Source organism: Grammomys surdaster, unplaced genomic scaffold (genome assembly GCF_004785775.1).
Source record: "Grammomys surdaster isolate TR1022 unplaced genomic scaffold, NIH_TR_1.0 136, whole genome shotgun sequence".
Lineage (NCBI taxonomy): Eukaryota > Metazoa > Chordata > Mammalia > Rodentia > Muridae > Grammomys > Grammomys surdaster.
In genome coordinates, this window is record NW_021604594.1 from 13,071,507 (window position 1) to 13,089,943 (window position 18,437).

At 41.7% G+C, this 18,437-nt stretch overlaps 1 protein-coding gene across 1 annotated transcript in view; it reads right to left on the bottom strand.

Moving 5' to 3' along the window:
• Hat1 (histone acetyltransferase 1) overlaps positions 1 to 12,280 on the bottom strand; it is a 38,653-nt gene extending 26,373 nt beyond the window's left edge. The window contains exons 1-4 of the mRNA XM_028762962.1: positions 12,225 to 12,280; positions 11,539 to 11,634; positions 3,117 to 3,192; positions 1,920 to 2,040 (exon numbers count right to left, since the gene is read on the bottom strand). Coding sequence (XP_028618795.1) covers positions 1,920 to 2,040; positions 3,117 to 3,192; positions 11,539 to 11,634; positions 12,225 to 12,231 — 300 coding nt within the window. The 5' untranslated portion in view covers positions 12,232 to 12,280. The remainder of the gene's footprint in view (positions 1 to 1,919; positions 2,041 to 3,116; positions 3,193 to 11,538; positions 11,635 to 12,224) is intronic.
• Positions 12,281 to 18,437: the final 6,157 nt, after the last annotated feature.

Below are 18,437 nucleotides of genomic sequence, written 5' to 3' on the forward strand. Positions count from 1 at the left end.
GAGGCAAGACTTAAGAAAAGACTCCAATGTTAAAAGCAGAGGACCCGAGTTCAGTTCCCAGCACACACATTGGATAATTCACAGCTACCTGTAACTCCAGCTCCAGGGGATCCAAAGCCCCCTTCTGGCCTCTTTGGATGCCCACATTCACATGTCATACCCATATACGTACACACTACGTAATACACATAATTCATGGGTGGTGGAGGGGGAGACAGCATACAGGAAGTCCTGGGGAATGAACATTATCAATTTATCACTGTACACTAGAACAGAAGAGGCTAGCTTACCATGCCCACATCAACTATCATTCTTAAAAAACAAAAAAGGCAAAAATAAAATAAAAACGAAGGGAGAAGGAGATCTTTCCTTAACACTAAGCAAATGACCTTTGACCATGAAGCAAGCAGTAACCTTAAAAAACCACTATACAAGACTGATTGACCTCTTATACTTAACATAGTTCTAAATGGAAAGCCCTGATTTTCAGAAACGGAACAGTTACAAGTTAGTGCAAATAGCTATTTTCAGTACACAGTATTTGAAAGATTTATCAATAACTAAGTCAATAGTTCCTTTGGAAGAAATCAATTTAGCACTATCAGCTGCAACATTAAATCATTCACACAGATTCACAGGCACACAGACACCTCAAATGACAGCAAATTTTGTACTGTACAAAGGAAAATATTAGCTGTATTTGATATCAGAATACTTAGTATTAAATATTTGGATTTTGGAAAAATTTAACCGTATCTAAATAAAAAAAAAAAAAACTACTGATAACCTCTACTTTAATAATTTAGTCAACACTGGTTTAGATGGAATTTAGTTGCAAATATTCACTTATACAACTATAGCATTATTCACCATTATTGTTCTATCAGCAAAATTAAAAGAAAATTTCAAGAGATATAAACTATGAGATAAAACAAATATTAAGTACAATTACATATCATTTCTCTATCAAGCTTAGTGATTTTTAAATGACAGTGAAGTACAAAAAAAACCCAAAGAACTAGTAGTCAAAATACTTCTAACACTAAATATGAGTTTCTCTTGTTAAAATTATTTTACTATTTTCTGTGTATGGATGTTCTGTCTGTGTTTATGTATGTACATCAAGTGTGTGCTGGTGTTCACAGAGATTAGAAAAGGGTGTCAGATCTCCATAAGCTGCCCTGAGGATACTAAGAATGCAATCCTGGTCTTCTGGAAGAGCAGCCAGTGTTCTACCTGCTAATCCACATGTCCAACTTGAGACTATTTCTTGATAAATATTTGAAGTGAAAGATACAAACATGCCAATATATTATGCTTATAGTTGTTTTATAGGTTGTTCTTAAGAGAAATCCCTCGTGATGATACTTAACTGACAGTTAAGAGTATAAAACATGGGAGAAAGAGAAAAACATAACACAATCAACAGGACAAAAATCAGAAGTTAAAACAGAAAAGCCTACAGAAAGTTGATAACTTCTATGTCTACAACAAAAGCAAGTTGGTACATAAAGTTCTGATCATCAAAGTGAAGGTTTTCATAGAGAAGGTTCACTCAGGAGATAAACAGACTCAGGATCATGATCACAGGATTAGAGAAAAGACAGGCAAATACTTCCTATGCCCAAAAGACTCATCCTGAAGCTACATTTCGGTCTCCTTTTTAGAACCTTAACAACAAAAACTTCCCTTATACTCAAGTAGAAAAGTTAAAATAAGCCGGGCGGTGGTGGCACACGCCTTTAATCCCAGCACTTGGGAGGCAGAGGCAGGTGGATTTCTGAGTTTGAGGCCAGCCTGGACTACACAGTCCAGGACAGCCAGGGCTATACAGAGAAACCCTATCTCGAAAAACCCACCCCCCCCGACCCCCCCCCCCCAAAAAAAGTTAAAATATATGTACTTCTTTCTGTTCTTACCTCCACACAATCAAAGTTCTCATCAACTTTAGATGCATATTCAACACGGAACAGTGTTGTCAGGCTACCAGCGATATAGTACAGCAAGATCTTCAGACCCTTGTAACCAAAAGCAGTTTCACTGAGATGAAAAGCAAAAACAAAAAACAGTCAAATTCTTGCCAAGTCATTGAAAAGTATTAACTATACACATAAACAAATTTAAAATCATACAACTGCCCATGAAGTTAAACTATATTCCAGGATATATTTAAGGTTATTTCTAGAGTCTGGAAAGATGGCTTAATAGGTAAGAGCACTAGCCACACAAGCTGAATGAGTTGAGTTTAAATTGCAGCACCAGGGCTGGAGAGATGGCTGAGCAGTTAAGAGCACTGGCTGCTCTTCCAGAAGACCCAGGTTCAATTCCCAGCAACCACATGGTAGCTTACAACCATCTATAATGTGATCTGATGCTCTCTTCTGGCATGCAGGTGTACAGAGCACTCACATATATTAAATAAATAAATAAATAAATCGTAAAAAAATATATTTTAAATTGCAGCACCCACATAAAAAGCCAGGTATCCGTGCATGTGTCTGTAATGCCAGTGAGTGCTGTGAGGACTGGAAAGGAGACTCGCTGGAGCTCCTGCCCCTGGCCTAGCTCCAGGTTTAGTTAGAGACCCTTCTGAAAGGAATGAGATGAAGTGTATCAGAGCAGGGCATCAGCATCCTCCTCTGCTTCCTATGCACTATTACACACACAGGTGTGTCTGCACACACGGTTTCTTGAATTGCTTTTTAAATCATTGAGTGGAACTTTCTACAATTCAGGGATTATATTATATTGCAAGTAGTATGACAAGAGGTAAGCAAAACTAAAAAAGTTATAATGACTATTAAGTCTAGATTGTGTGAATCTGAATTCTAGCCACTTATATGCCCTTAGGTAATTGTTCAAATCTATGCATGCACAAAGTAGAAATACAATGGTTAATACTGCATTCAAAATTAAAATATACATGTTTGTAGTAGTAGTAAACAGTAAATATTATATACAAAGTGGTGCTCAATGTATAAACTATTATTCTAATATACATTTTAAGCTAAACATGAAGAATGAGTTAAAAAAATGAAATCTGACTTTAAAATCCTAAAAGAAAAGATTCTTTTCTTTTTTTTTTGTCATATTAATTTAGTAAATATGTTACTTACTCATCCCCAAAGAGCTGATGGGTATATTCAGGAAAGAAAGTTCTAATGTCATTCTCAAGATCTTCAGGCAAACGAACTGTTCAAAACAATAAAATATATACACAGACATTAAAGGTGACAGACATTTCTATTTCAAGAATTTCACAGCCGGGCAGTGGTGGCATACGCCTTTAATCCCAGCACTTGGGAGGCAGAGGCAGGCGGATTTCTGAGTTCGAGGCCAGCCTGGTCTACAGAGTGAGTTCCAGGACAGCCAGGGCTACACAGAGAAATCCTGTCTTGAAAAACCTAAAGAGAGAAACTCAGTATGACAAAGGCATTTGATTTAGTTTTCACTTTTCTATATTTCATACACAATGAAAGAGGAAAACAACCCCCAAAAAGGGTACTTTGAGATAAGAAAAACTACAGCTTCTAGAAAACAAAACCAATACTGTACAAAACATTCTTAGAAGGATAACCTAAGTTTGATGATGTCCCCAACATGTCATTAGAGACATCTGATGTGTGTGTGTGTGTGTGTGTGCCCCCTCTCCCCCCCCCCCCCCCCCCTCCCCCTCCCCCCGCCCCTCGCTCTGTGTGTGTGTGTGTCTGTGTCTGAATGTCTGCCTGTCTCTCAGTCTCTCTATTCGTCTCTGTGTATTTCTCTCTCTGCATTTTGGGTGCCTCTCATGGGCCTCAAAACATAGCCTCAGACTCCAGTGCCCCATGCAATACATGAGGTGCAAATCTGAATGGACCACAAATTCATGGTCCTCTCTGCCCCATAGCAAGTGTTGGCACTTAGGACATCCAGCATCCCGGAGCACTGCTATAGGCCTCTGTGAACTCAGCCTCTCCATACCCTCTCCACCTACCTACTTCTCTCTCTCCCTTACTTCCTCCTTCCCTCCTTCCCTCTCTTCCTTCCTTCTTTCTGCTCTTTGAGACAGGAACTGACAGAGCTCTGCCTACCTCTAGCTGGCCTGAGTGTTGGGATTAAAGACATGGGCCACTAGGCCCAACCACTAAAGGAAGATCTTTTATCTTTGGGCTCTAAATCATAGGTTTTCAGACCCAGTGCACACTGCAGCCCCAGGCCCTGGAGGCTTTGATGGGTCTGTATCAAATGGCCTTGATGACCCAGGGACTTGCAACTAGTCTCAAGCAGTTACTAACACACCATCACCTCTGCTTGTCTATGAACTCAGATCAGTCACAATTAAACCATCTCTCCAGTCCCTGTCTTGTTTTTTGACTTTGAGATGACATTTAATTTTTTTTTATTGTTGTTTTCCCTCTCTTAAAAATAATACTGCTTGGGGGCTGGAGAGATGGCTCTGCATTTTAAGAATACTTGCTGTTCTAGAGAACCTGGGTTCAGTTCCCAACAACAACAAAGCAGCTTAGTCTGTTAACTCCCGCTCAAGAGAATCCTATGCCTTCTTCAGCAACCAGGCACACCTGTGATGCATATACATACATGTGGGCAAACCATTCATACACAAAAAACAAAAATAAATCTTTTTTAAAAATTAAAAATAGCCAGGTGTGGTGCTGCACACCTTTGATCTCTGTGAGTTCAAGGCCACCTCGGTCTATATCAAGCACGTTCCAAGATAAGCAGAGCTGTTATACAAAATAAAATCTGCTTCAAATAATAAAATAAAAAGTAATGTTGGCCTGAGGATACAGCTCAGTGCCCAGCATGACCAAGAGATCCTGAGCTTAATCCCTACACTGCACAACAAGCAAGGAAATCAGTGTTGGAATGATACTCATATATATCTTACTCTAGTTTTATGATAAATATATAAAAGGGGAACTAATTGGTAGTAAACTACCAGCACCAATTTTATTTTTCTTTTTGGTTTTTCAAGAGACAGGATTTCTCTGTGTTGCCCTGGGTGTCCTAGAACTGTTTCTGTCATCCATGCTGGCCTCGAACTCCTGAGTGCTGGGATTAGAGGCGTTACCACCACTGCCCAGCAACAAGGTTTCTTAGATGTCTTAGAACACCAGCATCTATGTGACACTCCCATCTCCTACAATCTTTCTCTCAACTTCTATCTCAACCAATCTAAGATGGAAATGAGTGTGTTTGTGTTGCTTAATTTGCATAGATAACTGTATAGATATGTGCAGCACAGATTTGATTTACTGAATACTTTCCCAACATAATTTATGTTATAAAAAAAAATATCAAAAATCCTAAAGCTTGATGGCATGCCTCAATGTGTAAAGGTACTTGCTATCCACCCGGATAGCCCGAGTTCAATCCTAGAAAACCACTTGGTGGAAAAAGAAAGTCAGTCCCACAAGATGTCCTCTAACTTTTTCACACGTGCCATGTTCTGCTTCCAAAGAATTAAAATAAGAATGTAATAATTTTTTGGGGGAGAGGGGAATAGTTCAAGACAGCATTTCTCTGTGTAACCATGACCATCCTAGAACTCGATCTTTAGACTAGGGTGCCCTTGAACTCAGAGATCTACCTGCCTCTACCTCCTGAATGATGGGATGAAAGGCATGAGACACCACAGCCCAGCAAGGTGTAGTTTTTGAAAAAGGTCTTACACCACTGAAGAATGAAAAGATAAAGTATAGATGGAAAATTTCCATAGTTGTCAGGGTCAATGAAGTCATTCACTGCATGCAAAATATTACCCAGAAGATTACCACTTTACAGAAGAGGTAACTTCACTCAACTTTCACTCTGGTGGCAGTCGCCTTTTCAAGGGATAAAACTCAACATCATGCACTGTGGGAAAGACTAACATTCTGTGCTCACTAAGTGAGTCAATGCCATATGAAATCAACGATTCATGAAGCCTTCTTACTTTTTCCTAAACCTAATCAATTTCTAAAATTTTACAAATTACAGGAAATATAGAGGATAGAGAAAATTCAAGAAAACACAGGTAAAGACTAATTCAGAACATAGATTTGTCTAATAATTCTATACACTGACATTATTCTCTCAAATAAACTGATGAGTTAGAGAAACTGTATATAGGAAAGATTGATAGTTCTTAGTTAAAGGAGATTAAGAAATGACAACCCAATGGAGAACATGGGACCTGCTCAGGGTCTTAATTCAGTCCTCAGCATCACACAAAGAAAAATAAATGCAAATAAATAAAGCAACCTTGACTAGATCCCACTTTAAGAAAACTTTTTGACTTTTATGAGCCCAGCCTTCAACAACTAAGCCATCTCTTCACTTACACACACTCACACCCACTACCACTTTTATTAGTAAAGGAACTTGAGCATAACCAGAGGAACCAAGAAATTACATATTAGCTCTGATAATGGCATTATGTTTATATGTACATATGAAGACAAGTTCATGAGAAAAGAAGACATCTATGTACAGAAAGCTACTTTCAAATAATTCACCAAAAATGCACACTAAAGCAAATACAGTAAATGTTAATTATTAAAGTTGTGTTGTATTTTATATTTTCAATTTTTAGATGTTTGACATTTCTCACTTTAAAAATTGAAAAGAAAAAATAAAAAGAAGGCTAGGCAAATATTGCCTACTGTTAAATCTGAAAAGGGCTAGTGATACAGCTTAGGAACTGTATAAAGTTTAAGGTTGAGTGTCACAATAATGCATATATATGTGCAAACTCTCCTGGATAACAGGAACATTAATATTTTTAAGTCTGTAAATGCAGTTGGGGCACCATGGAAAGCAAGCAAACCCAATGAGCTCTCCATGACACTACAGACTCAATTATAAAAGAGGAAAAAGTAGATGCATGACAAAATGCCTAAATTATTATACAAAGTTATTTAATGCTGAATGAACTATGGGTAACTTTTATCTTCACTCTGTTCTGCCCTTTCTAAAAATTCAGCAGAACATATTACTCCAGTAGACAGAATAGGGTAACAAAGTATCTCCTCACCATGAATAAGAGTCCCAGACTGAGTCTCTTTCCACTGTCTCTAATAATCAATCTAACAGTGGTCATGGTATCTCTTCATAGCAATAGAAAAGAAACTAAGAAATTGGTAACAGGGACTAGGATATTGCTGTGACAGTCCTAACCATGCTGCTCATTGAAAGAACATGGACTCTGGACTCTGAACTAGGAGAGCTGTTCAATGTTGTAAGCAGGGCAAAATGGACCATCCTAGAAGTGTGGAAAACAGCAGTGCTGAGAGCAATGTAGACTATGAAGGCCCAGCTCACAAGGTCTCAGAGGGGACCAACTTAGCTAGAGACCATTCTTATAACACTGACAAAGAAATACAGCTGCATTTTGTCCTTGTCCTTAGAAATTATTCCATATACTGCAATGTGAATGAAACTTGGTAGCATGTTAAATGAAAAGTCACACAAAGCAAATACTATATGATTTCATTTATATATCTCAGATAAATTCTAGAAACAAAAAATAAAATGGTAGTGGTAGAGTCTGAGGGAAATGGACATTTAATAGGCAGTGTCTTAGTTTGGGTTTTATTGCTATGAAGAGACACCATGACCACACCAATTCTTATAAAGGAAAACCTTTAATTGGGGTTGGCTTATAGATACAGTTTAGCCCATGAGAATCATAGTAGGAAGCATGGAAAGAAACAGACTGCACATAGCTTGAGCATAGGAGACCTCAAAGCCCACCCCAACAGTGACAAACTTCCCCCAGCAAGGCCACACTTCCCCTAGCAAGGCCACACCTCCTCATAGTGCTACTCATTAAGGACTTATGGGGGTCAATTACAGTCTGGCCACCATAGGCTTGCTAACTATCCATTATCATCATGGCCAGAAACATGGCAGTGTGCAGGCAGACATGGTGCTGAAAATGGAGCTGAGAGCTCTACATCTTGATCAGCAAGCAGCAGAAGACTGCCACACTGGGCATAGCTTGTGAGTACAAGAGACCTCAAAGCCCACCTCCACAGTGACATACTTCTCCAACAAGGACACACCTACTCTAACAAAACCACACCTCCTAACAGTTCCACTCCCTATGGGTCAACCATTCAAACAGGTGAATCTATAGGGGTCATACCTATTCAAACCACTACACAGAGTTTCAGTTTTACAAAATAAGTTCTGGAGATCTACCCATACACATAAAAATGGTAATGACCAAATGCTTTTGTATACTAACACATACCTAAGGTCTTAACTATCTAGGAAACTGAGGCAGAGGGATCACTTGAGCCTAAGGGCTGAGATAAATCAGAATTTCACAACACAATCTCATCTCAAAAAAAAACAAATGTAGCTGATAGTAGATTTATACAATATGCTTTTTACACATGTAGGGGAACAGTTAATCCATAAATAACATAAACATGATCAATAGAAAAAGCCAGTTATGGTAGTGGACACCTATAGTTGCAGCACTTGGGTCGTAAAGGGTATTTAAAGCCATCCTCAGCTAAAAGAGACCCCATCTCAAAGAAAGCAACAAACTACAAATTATATTAAGCAGATAAAACAGATTATAACAACAACAAAAATATGGTTGACAGTATGGGTATTCTTGTGGGAAGCAATGTCACTAAAGAATAGTGCGTTCCATCCCGTCATCTCCCTTGACCTCACTATGTAGTTCAGACTGACTTTTAATTCCTGATCCTCCTGACTCCCTGTCCCAAATGTTAGGATTACAGGTATATACCTCTATAACTGACATAAAAATTAATAGCAAAAGAAAAGCTACTCAATAATCTCCTGGAAGAAATACCTGAATTAAAATATAACTATGCGCCTTTAATCCCAGCACTTGGGAGGCAGAGGCAGGTGGATTTCTGAGGCCAGCCTGGTCTACAGAGTGAGTTCCAGGACAGCCAAGGTTACACAGAGAAACCCTGTCTTGAAAAACCAAAAACAAACAAACAAACAAACAAATAAATAAATAAATAAATAACTTGTTGGGAGCAGCCCTGCTTATACACTGATGGCCTAAAATCAGCCATAGGCCTGACATACATGCCTGCTAGCACCAAGTCTTAGGTCTCTGTGGAAAAACACTGAAACAGATAGCCGGGAGTTATTGTAAACAGACAGCTTTGGTGGAAGGCTGCCAAGCCTAGTCATAAGGCCTTGTAGACAGGTAACCTTGGTGGATAGTACCAACTCAGATAAAGACAAGTGAATCATAGGCAGAGTCATAGTGGTCTGTCCCCGAACCTTCACCCAGCTGACACTCTGTTATGGAAGATATCTGTACTCCCCCTGAACACCCACACTCCATCATCCCCTTCCCCACATCCTGCCTTTTTGTGTACATAACCTGTGTGTGCAAAAGTAAAAATTACGATCTGATCAGATTATAGACAGGTCGTCATTCCTTTCGTCTTTGCCTGCTCCCCCCACCCGCTCTTTTCAGGTGACCTCCCCGGACCCCTGTTTAATGTCCTGCTGGACAGGACAATAATTATGTGTATGTAACTTAAGAGACAGGTGTATTTGTGAGGACAGGGAATTATCTTCTAGGTACTATTAATGTGTGTTTGTGTATGATATGTGTGACTGCAGACAAACACATGACATCATGTATGTATGTGTGGAAGTCAAGAATAACTTTCTGGAGTCAGTGCTCCGACCACTGTGGGTTTCATGGATCAAACTTAGATCATTAGGTTTCTGAGACAACCTCTCTGAGCAACCTCACAAGGCACTTTTTAAGGGGTCTGGGGAGATGATGGCTCAGTAGGTAAGAGCACTTGCTCTACAAACAGGAAGACCTGAGTTCCCATCTCCAACACCCACATAAGTGTTCAACAAGACAACTCATGTCTGTAAACCCTATCACTGGGGGAAAAAAAAGCCCAACCAAACATACAGGTTATAACCATCACCACAACAGAAATGGTGGTAGTACGGGTACTTTTTGTGGGAGGCAATGTCACTAAAGAATAGTGTGTTCCATTGCCTTCAGTTGCCTTGACCTCTCTACACAGGTGAGGCTAACTTTCAACTCCTGATCCTCCTGTCTCCATGCCCCAGGTGTTAGGATTACAGGTATATACCACCAGTAGAAATATGTGGATTCCCAGAGTTCACTGCCCTGCCATCCTCACAGAAATTGACACCTTGCCGTTCAGCTAAAGACCCTGTGTCAAGGAAATACAGTAGAGTGATAAAGGAAGAAAGCAATGTCTTCTACTGGTTTCTGCATATGTGTGCACAAACTTTTATGTATGCATCACACATGGATATTTTCAAGTTGCAGAGAAAGCATTCTATACAACAGAATGCTAGTTTTAAGAAAACTAACTTATGGACAAAAAGTAATTTAGATGAGGAGTCTGTGTAGTGAGGGTTCAGTAAACTATTACCTTCTTTGTCATTTTCACTGTATTTGTTATATTGGTTCTAGTTTCATTTCTGGTGCTGTGATAAAACACTGACTAAAAGCAAAGGAAAAGGATTTAAACGGCTTATGATTTCAGGTCCATCACTGAGGAAAGTTGGAGGCTAGCCAGGTCTACAGAGCAAGTTCCAGGACAGTCAGGACCAGGGTTACACTGAGAAACCCTGTCTAGAAAAAAATGAAAATAAATAAATAAATAAAATTTAAAAATCCGTATTTTCTGTTCCTACATTTAGCCTGGGGCAATGATTCTCTACGGTCTGTCTTTACAGATGTCTTTGAACATTTCAAACATATGAAACCATATACTATGCTGGTTTTGCCTGCCTTTTATTTAGCATGTTTTTGAGGGTTCTCCACATTGTGTGACAGGTATCAAAACTTCATTCTATTGTCAGACAATATTCCATTGACTAGCTATAGCATACTTTTACCTGTTTACTAACTGCTTTATGAGTTGTTTACACTTTTTGGCTATTATAAATAACCCACTTATAAGCATTCATGTATTTCTAAATGAACATCTTCACTTCTCTTGAACAGACACCTAATAAAACTGCTGGCTCATGGAGCTAATTTATGTTTGTTCTTTTAAAGATCTACCATAACTGGGGCTGGAGAGATGGCTGAGAGGTTAAGAGCACTGGCCTCTTCCTGAAGTCTTGAGTTCAATTCCCAGCAAACACATGGTGGTTCATAACCACCTGCAGTGGGGATCTGATGTCTTCTGGTGTTCATGAAGATGGAGTACTTATGAACATAAAATACGTTTAAAAAATTCTTCCAAACTAAGTCTACCATTTTAGATAACCACCAGCAATACATGAATTTCCACATCCTAACCAACACCTGCTATTGTCTATCATATTTCGGATTTTTAAGCTGAGATCATATGTACTTGTGACTTTCTGCCACAATATCTTTTCCCTACCCCTTCCACAGAATAAGCTTAAAACTGCCTAAAATCTCCACGTTCAACCAATGCAGAAAGTACCTGTTATGTAATCGTCTTAACATCAAGCGGTTTCCTATTTTAAAGGCTATGTTAACTACAGGGCTGCACACATAGAACCCCTCCGAAATGTCATACGCACCTAGTTTCAACTCGATTGCTGTGTTGGTGTTACACTTGTACTCAGCCAGTTTCTTCTCCACTGCACTCTTATACTCCACCAGAAATTTCTCCAGGGCTAGAAACGAATAGAGCACAGCAAGAGAATTCTACTACATACAGTACATTAAGTTCCACTCTAAATGGGAAGTCTGGCAGTGTAGAAACGTCTTTCTCAAAGGACATCTAAAAGCGATCTCAGGTTTCCTGAAGGGTATGAGACCCAGAGTGTGCCCTGAACCAGGGCAGGGCAGCACTGCGCTCGCTCACAAGTTGGTTGTGAGGAAGGTGGGCAGGGCCCTGGAGAGGATCAGCTGGCGGGAACTGGACCTTATGGGCTACATTACGGCGACAGTGAGCAAAGGGGAACGGGGGGAGGAAAGGCCCCGAATCAGACCGCGCTCCACTAGACGAAACTGCGCGCCCTGTCTCGAGCTCAAGGCCCGATGGCCCACGCGAGGCGCCGAGCGTAAGCACTGAGGGCGGTGGCGCCGAGCGCGGCCCACCGGGAGCCGGTCTCCGACCCTCGGAGCCTCGCGGAAGGGAGAGGCCTTCTGGAACCTCGGCTAGAGCCCGAAAGTTCCAGACGGCCACTGTCACCGCCGCCTCAACGTTCTTCCCCAGAACTACCCGCCTCCTCCCCTTGCTAAACTTTTCCCGGGAACTTACCCGCCATTTCCGAGCTCTGAACGCCGCGGTTGAGGAAGGACAAATCAACCCGCGCGCTCCCGGGCCGGAAGTGACCACAAGGACTTTCGCATTTCCCCCGCCCATCCTCGGAGAGGCATGAGCCAATGAGAGGCAGACGTTCCAGGCGCGCGGCGGCGGAAGTCCCTCAGGAGGCGGGGCAAGCACCGTGAGAAGGCTCCCCCGGTTGCCTAGCCACGGCTCGTGCGGGTACCCTCACGGGTTTGCAGCGCCCAAGTGGGTGCGGCTTGTTGACCGTTAGAGACTTGCTTGGACATTAATGTGAATTCTGAGACAACTTAAGGCGATTTTTCCTCCCACCCTTTGGCTCGAACGCAAGTTTTTATGTGGGGGTTTTATTTCGAAGTTTTAAACTTTTTGATTCTACTTTGCCATAACCCATTTTAAAAGGTTTCTCTGAATTTTATTCGTATTTTGGAGCTGGGTATCCAACTCATGCTGGACAAAACACTAACCCATTATATATTCTTTATGCTTTCAAAATGATAAATAGTGCCATATTAAAGAACTCAGGAACCCATTCGAAAAATACCTGCTTTTGCTCTTAAGTTTTCTAGACAGCCATTTAGCTCACCAAAAATGGTCACTAACACTACTTCAATTGGCTTGGTTTAGTTGGACTTCTCTGAGGCCCTAGTGGCTTGAGCTACCCAATTTTAATCATGGGCCTTGTTATTTAGTTGCGGTTAGATGTTTTTCCTCCCAGAGGATAATCTGCTATTTAGCCCCCAACAATGGTCCTAAACACCAGATTCCCTGGTGTCAACACATTTGCTAATACGCTTTAAAATGACGGATGCTATATCCAAAGTTGATCTTTGGTGTGTATCAGGGTTCTCTAGAAAAAAAAGGAACCGATAGAACGAACATATATTAAAACGTAATTTATCGCTTTGGCTTCTATGGTACTGTTGGAGAAGCCAATGGTAGTCTTACAGCAAATGCTGAAAACCTCATGGTTCAGTCCTCAAAAATAGGAGCCTCAGCCCAACCTGCCAGTAAAGATCTGAGGGATTCCTGGAGAACTGCTGATTCTCTGTGACGTGTTTATAAAAAGATAAAGAGATGTAGAGTATGTTCTATGGGTGTGTGATGAGGTATGGGGGAAGGGGATGTCTCAGCAGGCCCATGCCGAGGCATCTTTTCCCACTGAGGGACCAGCCACAGGACAGTATAGAACAGTTTATTCAGAGCGTGGGGAGGGGAGTTAAGTGGATAGTAGAGGCAGAGAGAGGGAGAGAGTAGAGAAGTAGAGGCTGGCCATGAGCACGTGGAGAGAGGGGGAAGGGAAGGGGGAAGGGGAGAGGGGAAGGGAGAAGCAAGAGGTCAGAGAGCTGGAGGTAAAGACATCAAGAGAGCAAAGTGCAAAAGAGAGAGGAGGGGGCAAGCAGCCCCTTTTGTGGTGGCCTACCTGGCTGTTACCAGGTAACTGTGGGGAGGAGCATACATGACTGTTGTCACGTAACTGTGGGGTTGGAGTTTAGACAGAATGCTAACACTCTGCCTATGATTTCTTTTTGTTTGTTTGTTTTTTGTTAGTTTTACCAGACAGGGTTTCTCTGTGTAGCCCTGGCTGTCCTGGAACTCACTCTGTAGACCAGGCTGGCCCCGAATTCAGAAATCTGCCTGCCTCTGCCTCCCAAGTGCTGGGATTAAAGGCGTGCGCCACCACTGCCTGGCAGAAGAAGCTGGTTCTAATATCAGCTGAAGAATCAGCAGCAGCGCCTGAGAAGGCTAGTCTGATTCCATGACAGGCTTCAAACTGACAGTTAAGGAGGCTAGGCCTAAATCTGTTTCCAAGACCTGGGCAAGTCCAGTCCTCAGAAGCTACTCTGCCACCTGGCCTGAGGCAAAGACAATAGGTCAGCAGCAGTTTCCAGACTTCCTCAGAAACAGGTTTCCAGCCCCCACACCCAGGTAATGGAATGTCCTCAGAGATGGACCCAACAGATTAACATAGAGAACACCTGTTAGCCTTCTGTCTAAATTCCACCCCCACAGATACGTGACAACAACCAGGTATGCTCCTCCCCACAGTTACCTGGCAACAACCAGGTAGCCGGACAACTTTAAAAGGGGCTGCTTGCCCCCTCCTCTCTCTCTTGCTCTCTGGCACTCTTGCTCTTTTTATCCCTCTGGCCCCTTCCCCCCTTCCCTTCCCCCTCTTTCCACGTGGTCATGGCCAGCCTCTACTTCTTTCTCTCCCTCCCCCACCTCTCTCTCTCTGCCTCAACTACCCTCTTAACTCCCCTCCCCATGCCCTGAATAAACTCTATTCTATATTATACTGTCATGTGGCTGATCCCTCGGGCGGGGGGGGGGGGGGGAGAGATGCCTCGGCATGGGCCCACTGAGACATCTCCTTCCCCCATACCTCGCCGCACACCTCCACAGAACATACTCTTTATCTTTTTATAAACACATCATCGCCTACCCTGGAATTCCATAATATGCTTTAAATCAGGTAAATCAGGCCTGTAAGCTCACTTGGGTCTCTCTCTATCTCGGTAATGGGAGATCCCAGCATGCTAGACTTCTACAGAATAACACACTCTGTGTGTTTACATACTGTTTGAGTCCAGGGTGTCATTTTTCAGCAAATCATGGACCCTTACGCACCAAAATGATTGATGAACTCTCCAGTGAGAGTGAAGGTTAAGGAGGTAAATTAGCAAAGCTTCATTTCTTCCTTTTATCTGGGCCATTACCTGAAGGTGCTGCCTACATTTAGGGTGGATCTTCTCCCATCAATTAAGGTAAGATAATCCCCAGCAGACATGCTCACACGGATATATGTTTGTGTGTGTTCCATATGTGTTATATATGATATATGTATGTAATATACATGCATATGTGCGTACATATACATTTATACATGTGTATTTTGTTCTGTGCCATGATGACAGTTAAAACTAAGCATCACACTTTGGGAGATAGTCTAGAATTACTATGCTCTCCAGTTTTAGAGATAAGAAAATATAGCTATAGTGGTGGATTATGCCTAAACTCACTGCACCTGGGAGTCTGAGGCAGGAGCATCACTTACCAGTTCGAGGTCAGCCTGGACTGATTGAGGAGAGTGCTGAAAGAAAAGGAAGAAGAGGAAACGGGGGGGGGGGGGGGGGGGGCCCGGGGGAAAAGGATAAGGACCAAAGCTTATAGAAGTAGCACACACAGGGCTGGAGAGATGGCTCAGTGGTTAAGAGGTCTTGAGTTCAATTCCCAGCAACCACATGGTGGCTCACAACCATCTGTAATGAGATCCAATTCTCTCGGGTCTGAAGACAGCAACAGCGTACTCATATACATAAAATAAATAGATATTAAAAAAAAAAGAAGTAGCACACAGTAACGGCACATAGAAGGTAGAAGCAGGAATTCAGGTCATTCTTGACCACTGAAGCTTGAGGCCAGCTGGACTATGTGATATCTGATTTTAAAAAAATAAAGAGACAGAGCGTCCTAGAAAGCAAGGAAGGAAAAGAAAAAGTAGTCAGCCCAAGGTAAATTGCCCAAGTTCATCCTCAGTTTACTACTATTCCAGTTTAGTCCTGGAGGAGCCCAATTGTCCAGATACTCAGGCCTGGGATTTATTTGTTAGCTATCTAGAAATGCCCTTGAAGATTAGACTAGGCAGCAAGAACACTGAGACCCTTCTTCTTAAACTCTTATGTACAAGATCATAGTCATAATGTTCAGATAGAAAGATGAAGTCAGTGCTACAAATGATTGATCAGAAAGGGAGACAGGACCAGTGAAGCAGGCCAGCAGGTGAAGAAGGCACTGACGCCAAGCCTGACAACCTGAGTCTGATCCCAGGCCCCACATAGTGGAAGGAGAGAACCCACTCCTATGACTTGTCCTCTGACCTTTTTATGAGTGCTGTAAAACACACATACACACATATACACACACACACACAAATAAATAAATTAACAAACATAATTTTAAAAATTGAAAAGGAAAAATCTTTTTTAAAATATTTGTTAAAATGGCAAGGTTTATCATTTTCCAGGTGTCCTTATCTGTAGATGAGCAATTAGGATTCTTGTAAGAAGTACGAGGAACCTGTTTGATACAGTGTGGCTAGCATTAGTGTGAAGTACTGAGGAGTCAAGGCTACAGGTCTAACTGATCCTCACTGTACAACTGTTTATCCATACTTTCTAAATGTCTCAGAGTAAATGCCTGGATGCAGTTTGTCTCAGAAACAAAATATACTTTCTTTCAGGAAATAATAAAAATTATCAAACATGCTGGGCATAGTGGTACATGCCTTTAATTCTAGCACTCAAGAGACCAAGGCAGTGGATCTCTGTGAGTTTGAGGCCAGCCTCATCTACAGGGTGAGTTCCAGGGTTCCAGGATAGCCAGGAGTTTGAAGAGAGACACTGTCTCAATTTTACATGTATGTAATTTTAAAAAGCATTTCCTTTTTTATAAAGATGTTTTCATATATATATGTAGCCTTGTCCTAAAGAGGATTTGAGAACGTCATTGATAAAACTGCAGAATGAGTTTTTACGAAGGTCCTATGCTGTTCTGCTGTGTTTAATCAAGACAGTAGAGCTGTGTGGGATGTTCAGTGACCTGCAAGTCCAGCTCTACTACTGTTTCATGGTTGGCTTTGTCTCTTTTACTATGTGGAGAGAGTAACACCTTCCCAGGCATCAAACGGAGTTGTTTGTAAAGATCAGATAGATACTGGCATGCTGTGTACATAGGAACTGATAACACATTAGCATGAAATCTAATAAAAGATCTGGAAAAGGAATTTCCTTCCTGTGTGTGTGTGTGTGTGTGTGTGTGTGTGTGTAGACATGCATGTGTCATGGCTCACATGTAGTGGTCAGAAGACAATTGTGGGCATTAGTTCTTGTTTTCTACCTTATTTTGAGAGTCTCTCTCTCTCCCTCCCTCCCTCCCTTCCTCCTTCCTTTCCTTTCTCTCTCTCTCCCTTTCGCTCTCCCTCTCTCTTTTTCTCCCCTCTACCCTCTCATTTCATACTGTGCATGTCAGGTTAGCTATCTCTGTCCCCCATTTCACCATAGGAACACTGAGATTATAGGTACAAGTATCATGGGTACTGTACCACACATTCTGGGGACATGAACTCAGGTCCTTATACTTGTCAGGCAAGTACTTTTACACACAGAGAATTGACCCAGTCCAAAGACACTTCTCTCTTCAGAGTAAAAGGCCATATTACACTATAAAAAATTAACTAACAACTATGTATCTGCTACAGGCTGAGTGTATACAGACCAGTCAAATTCACCATCTTGTCTTGAAATCTGTAGAATATTGTTGTTACTGTTGTTTGTTTTTCAAGATTGGTTTTCCCTGTGTAGCCCTAAATAGGGAGGCTCTATCAAAAAAAAAAAAAAAAAAAAAGACTGATTCACTTGCCTCTGCCTTCCAGGTTCTGGGATTAAAGGCATGCAACACTGCCTGGCAGAATTTTTAAATATTATAGTATAGAATATATGGTCAGAAGAAAGTGAGTTTAGACTGGAATGACTGCCCAGTTAGTACAGTGCTTGCATTGTAAGCATCAGGATGTGAGTTCAATCCCAGAGAACCAACACACACAAAGGCCAAGCTGTAATCCCAAAGAAGAGAAGGCAGACAGGCAGATTCCCTGGGACTCACTGCCAATCAGCCTAGCCTATCTGGGGATCCCTGGGTCAATGAGAGTCTCTATCTCCAAACCAAGCTGGACAGCAAACCTGATGTTGTCTTTTGGTATGGAAAGACAAGGAATTGAGCAAATGTGTAAAGAACAAATGAAATCCTGAAATGTGTATGTGGTGACATTGACATGGTCATAGCAAAGACCAAGGCCTAGGACCCATAAGTAATTGGCAAGGCCTTCTATACCTGCTATAAGACTAGCTAGCCTGTCATGACCATGCTATGTAGCCGCCTGTGACCACGGATGAACTAGGTTCGCCTGAAAGGGAGGTTGGAAATGAAAAAAGGGGACGGAGAGGGGAGAGAAGCATGAAGCCAAGACAAAGTTTTCTGATCAAGGCTCAAAGTTTAATATTCAGCTCTTCTATTTTAAGGGAAAGCACCACCAAACCCATCCTTTGTTTCAGCTGGATAGGCAAGCTCAGCAGGCATTCTATTCTTCGAAGTTCCTGTAGGAAGTTGTACCTGCAGCCAAGGTGG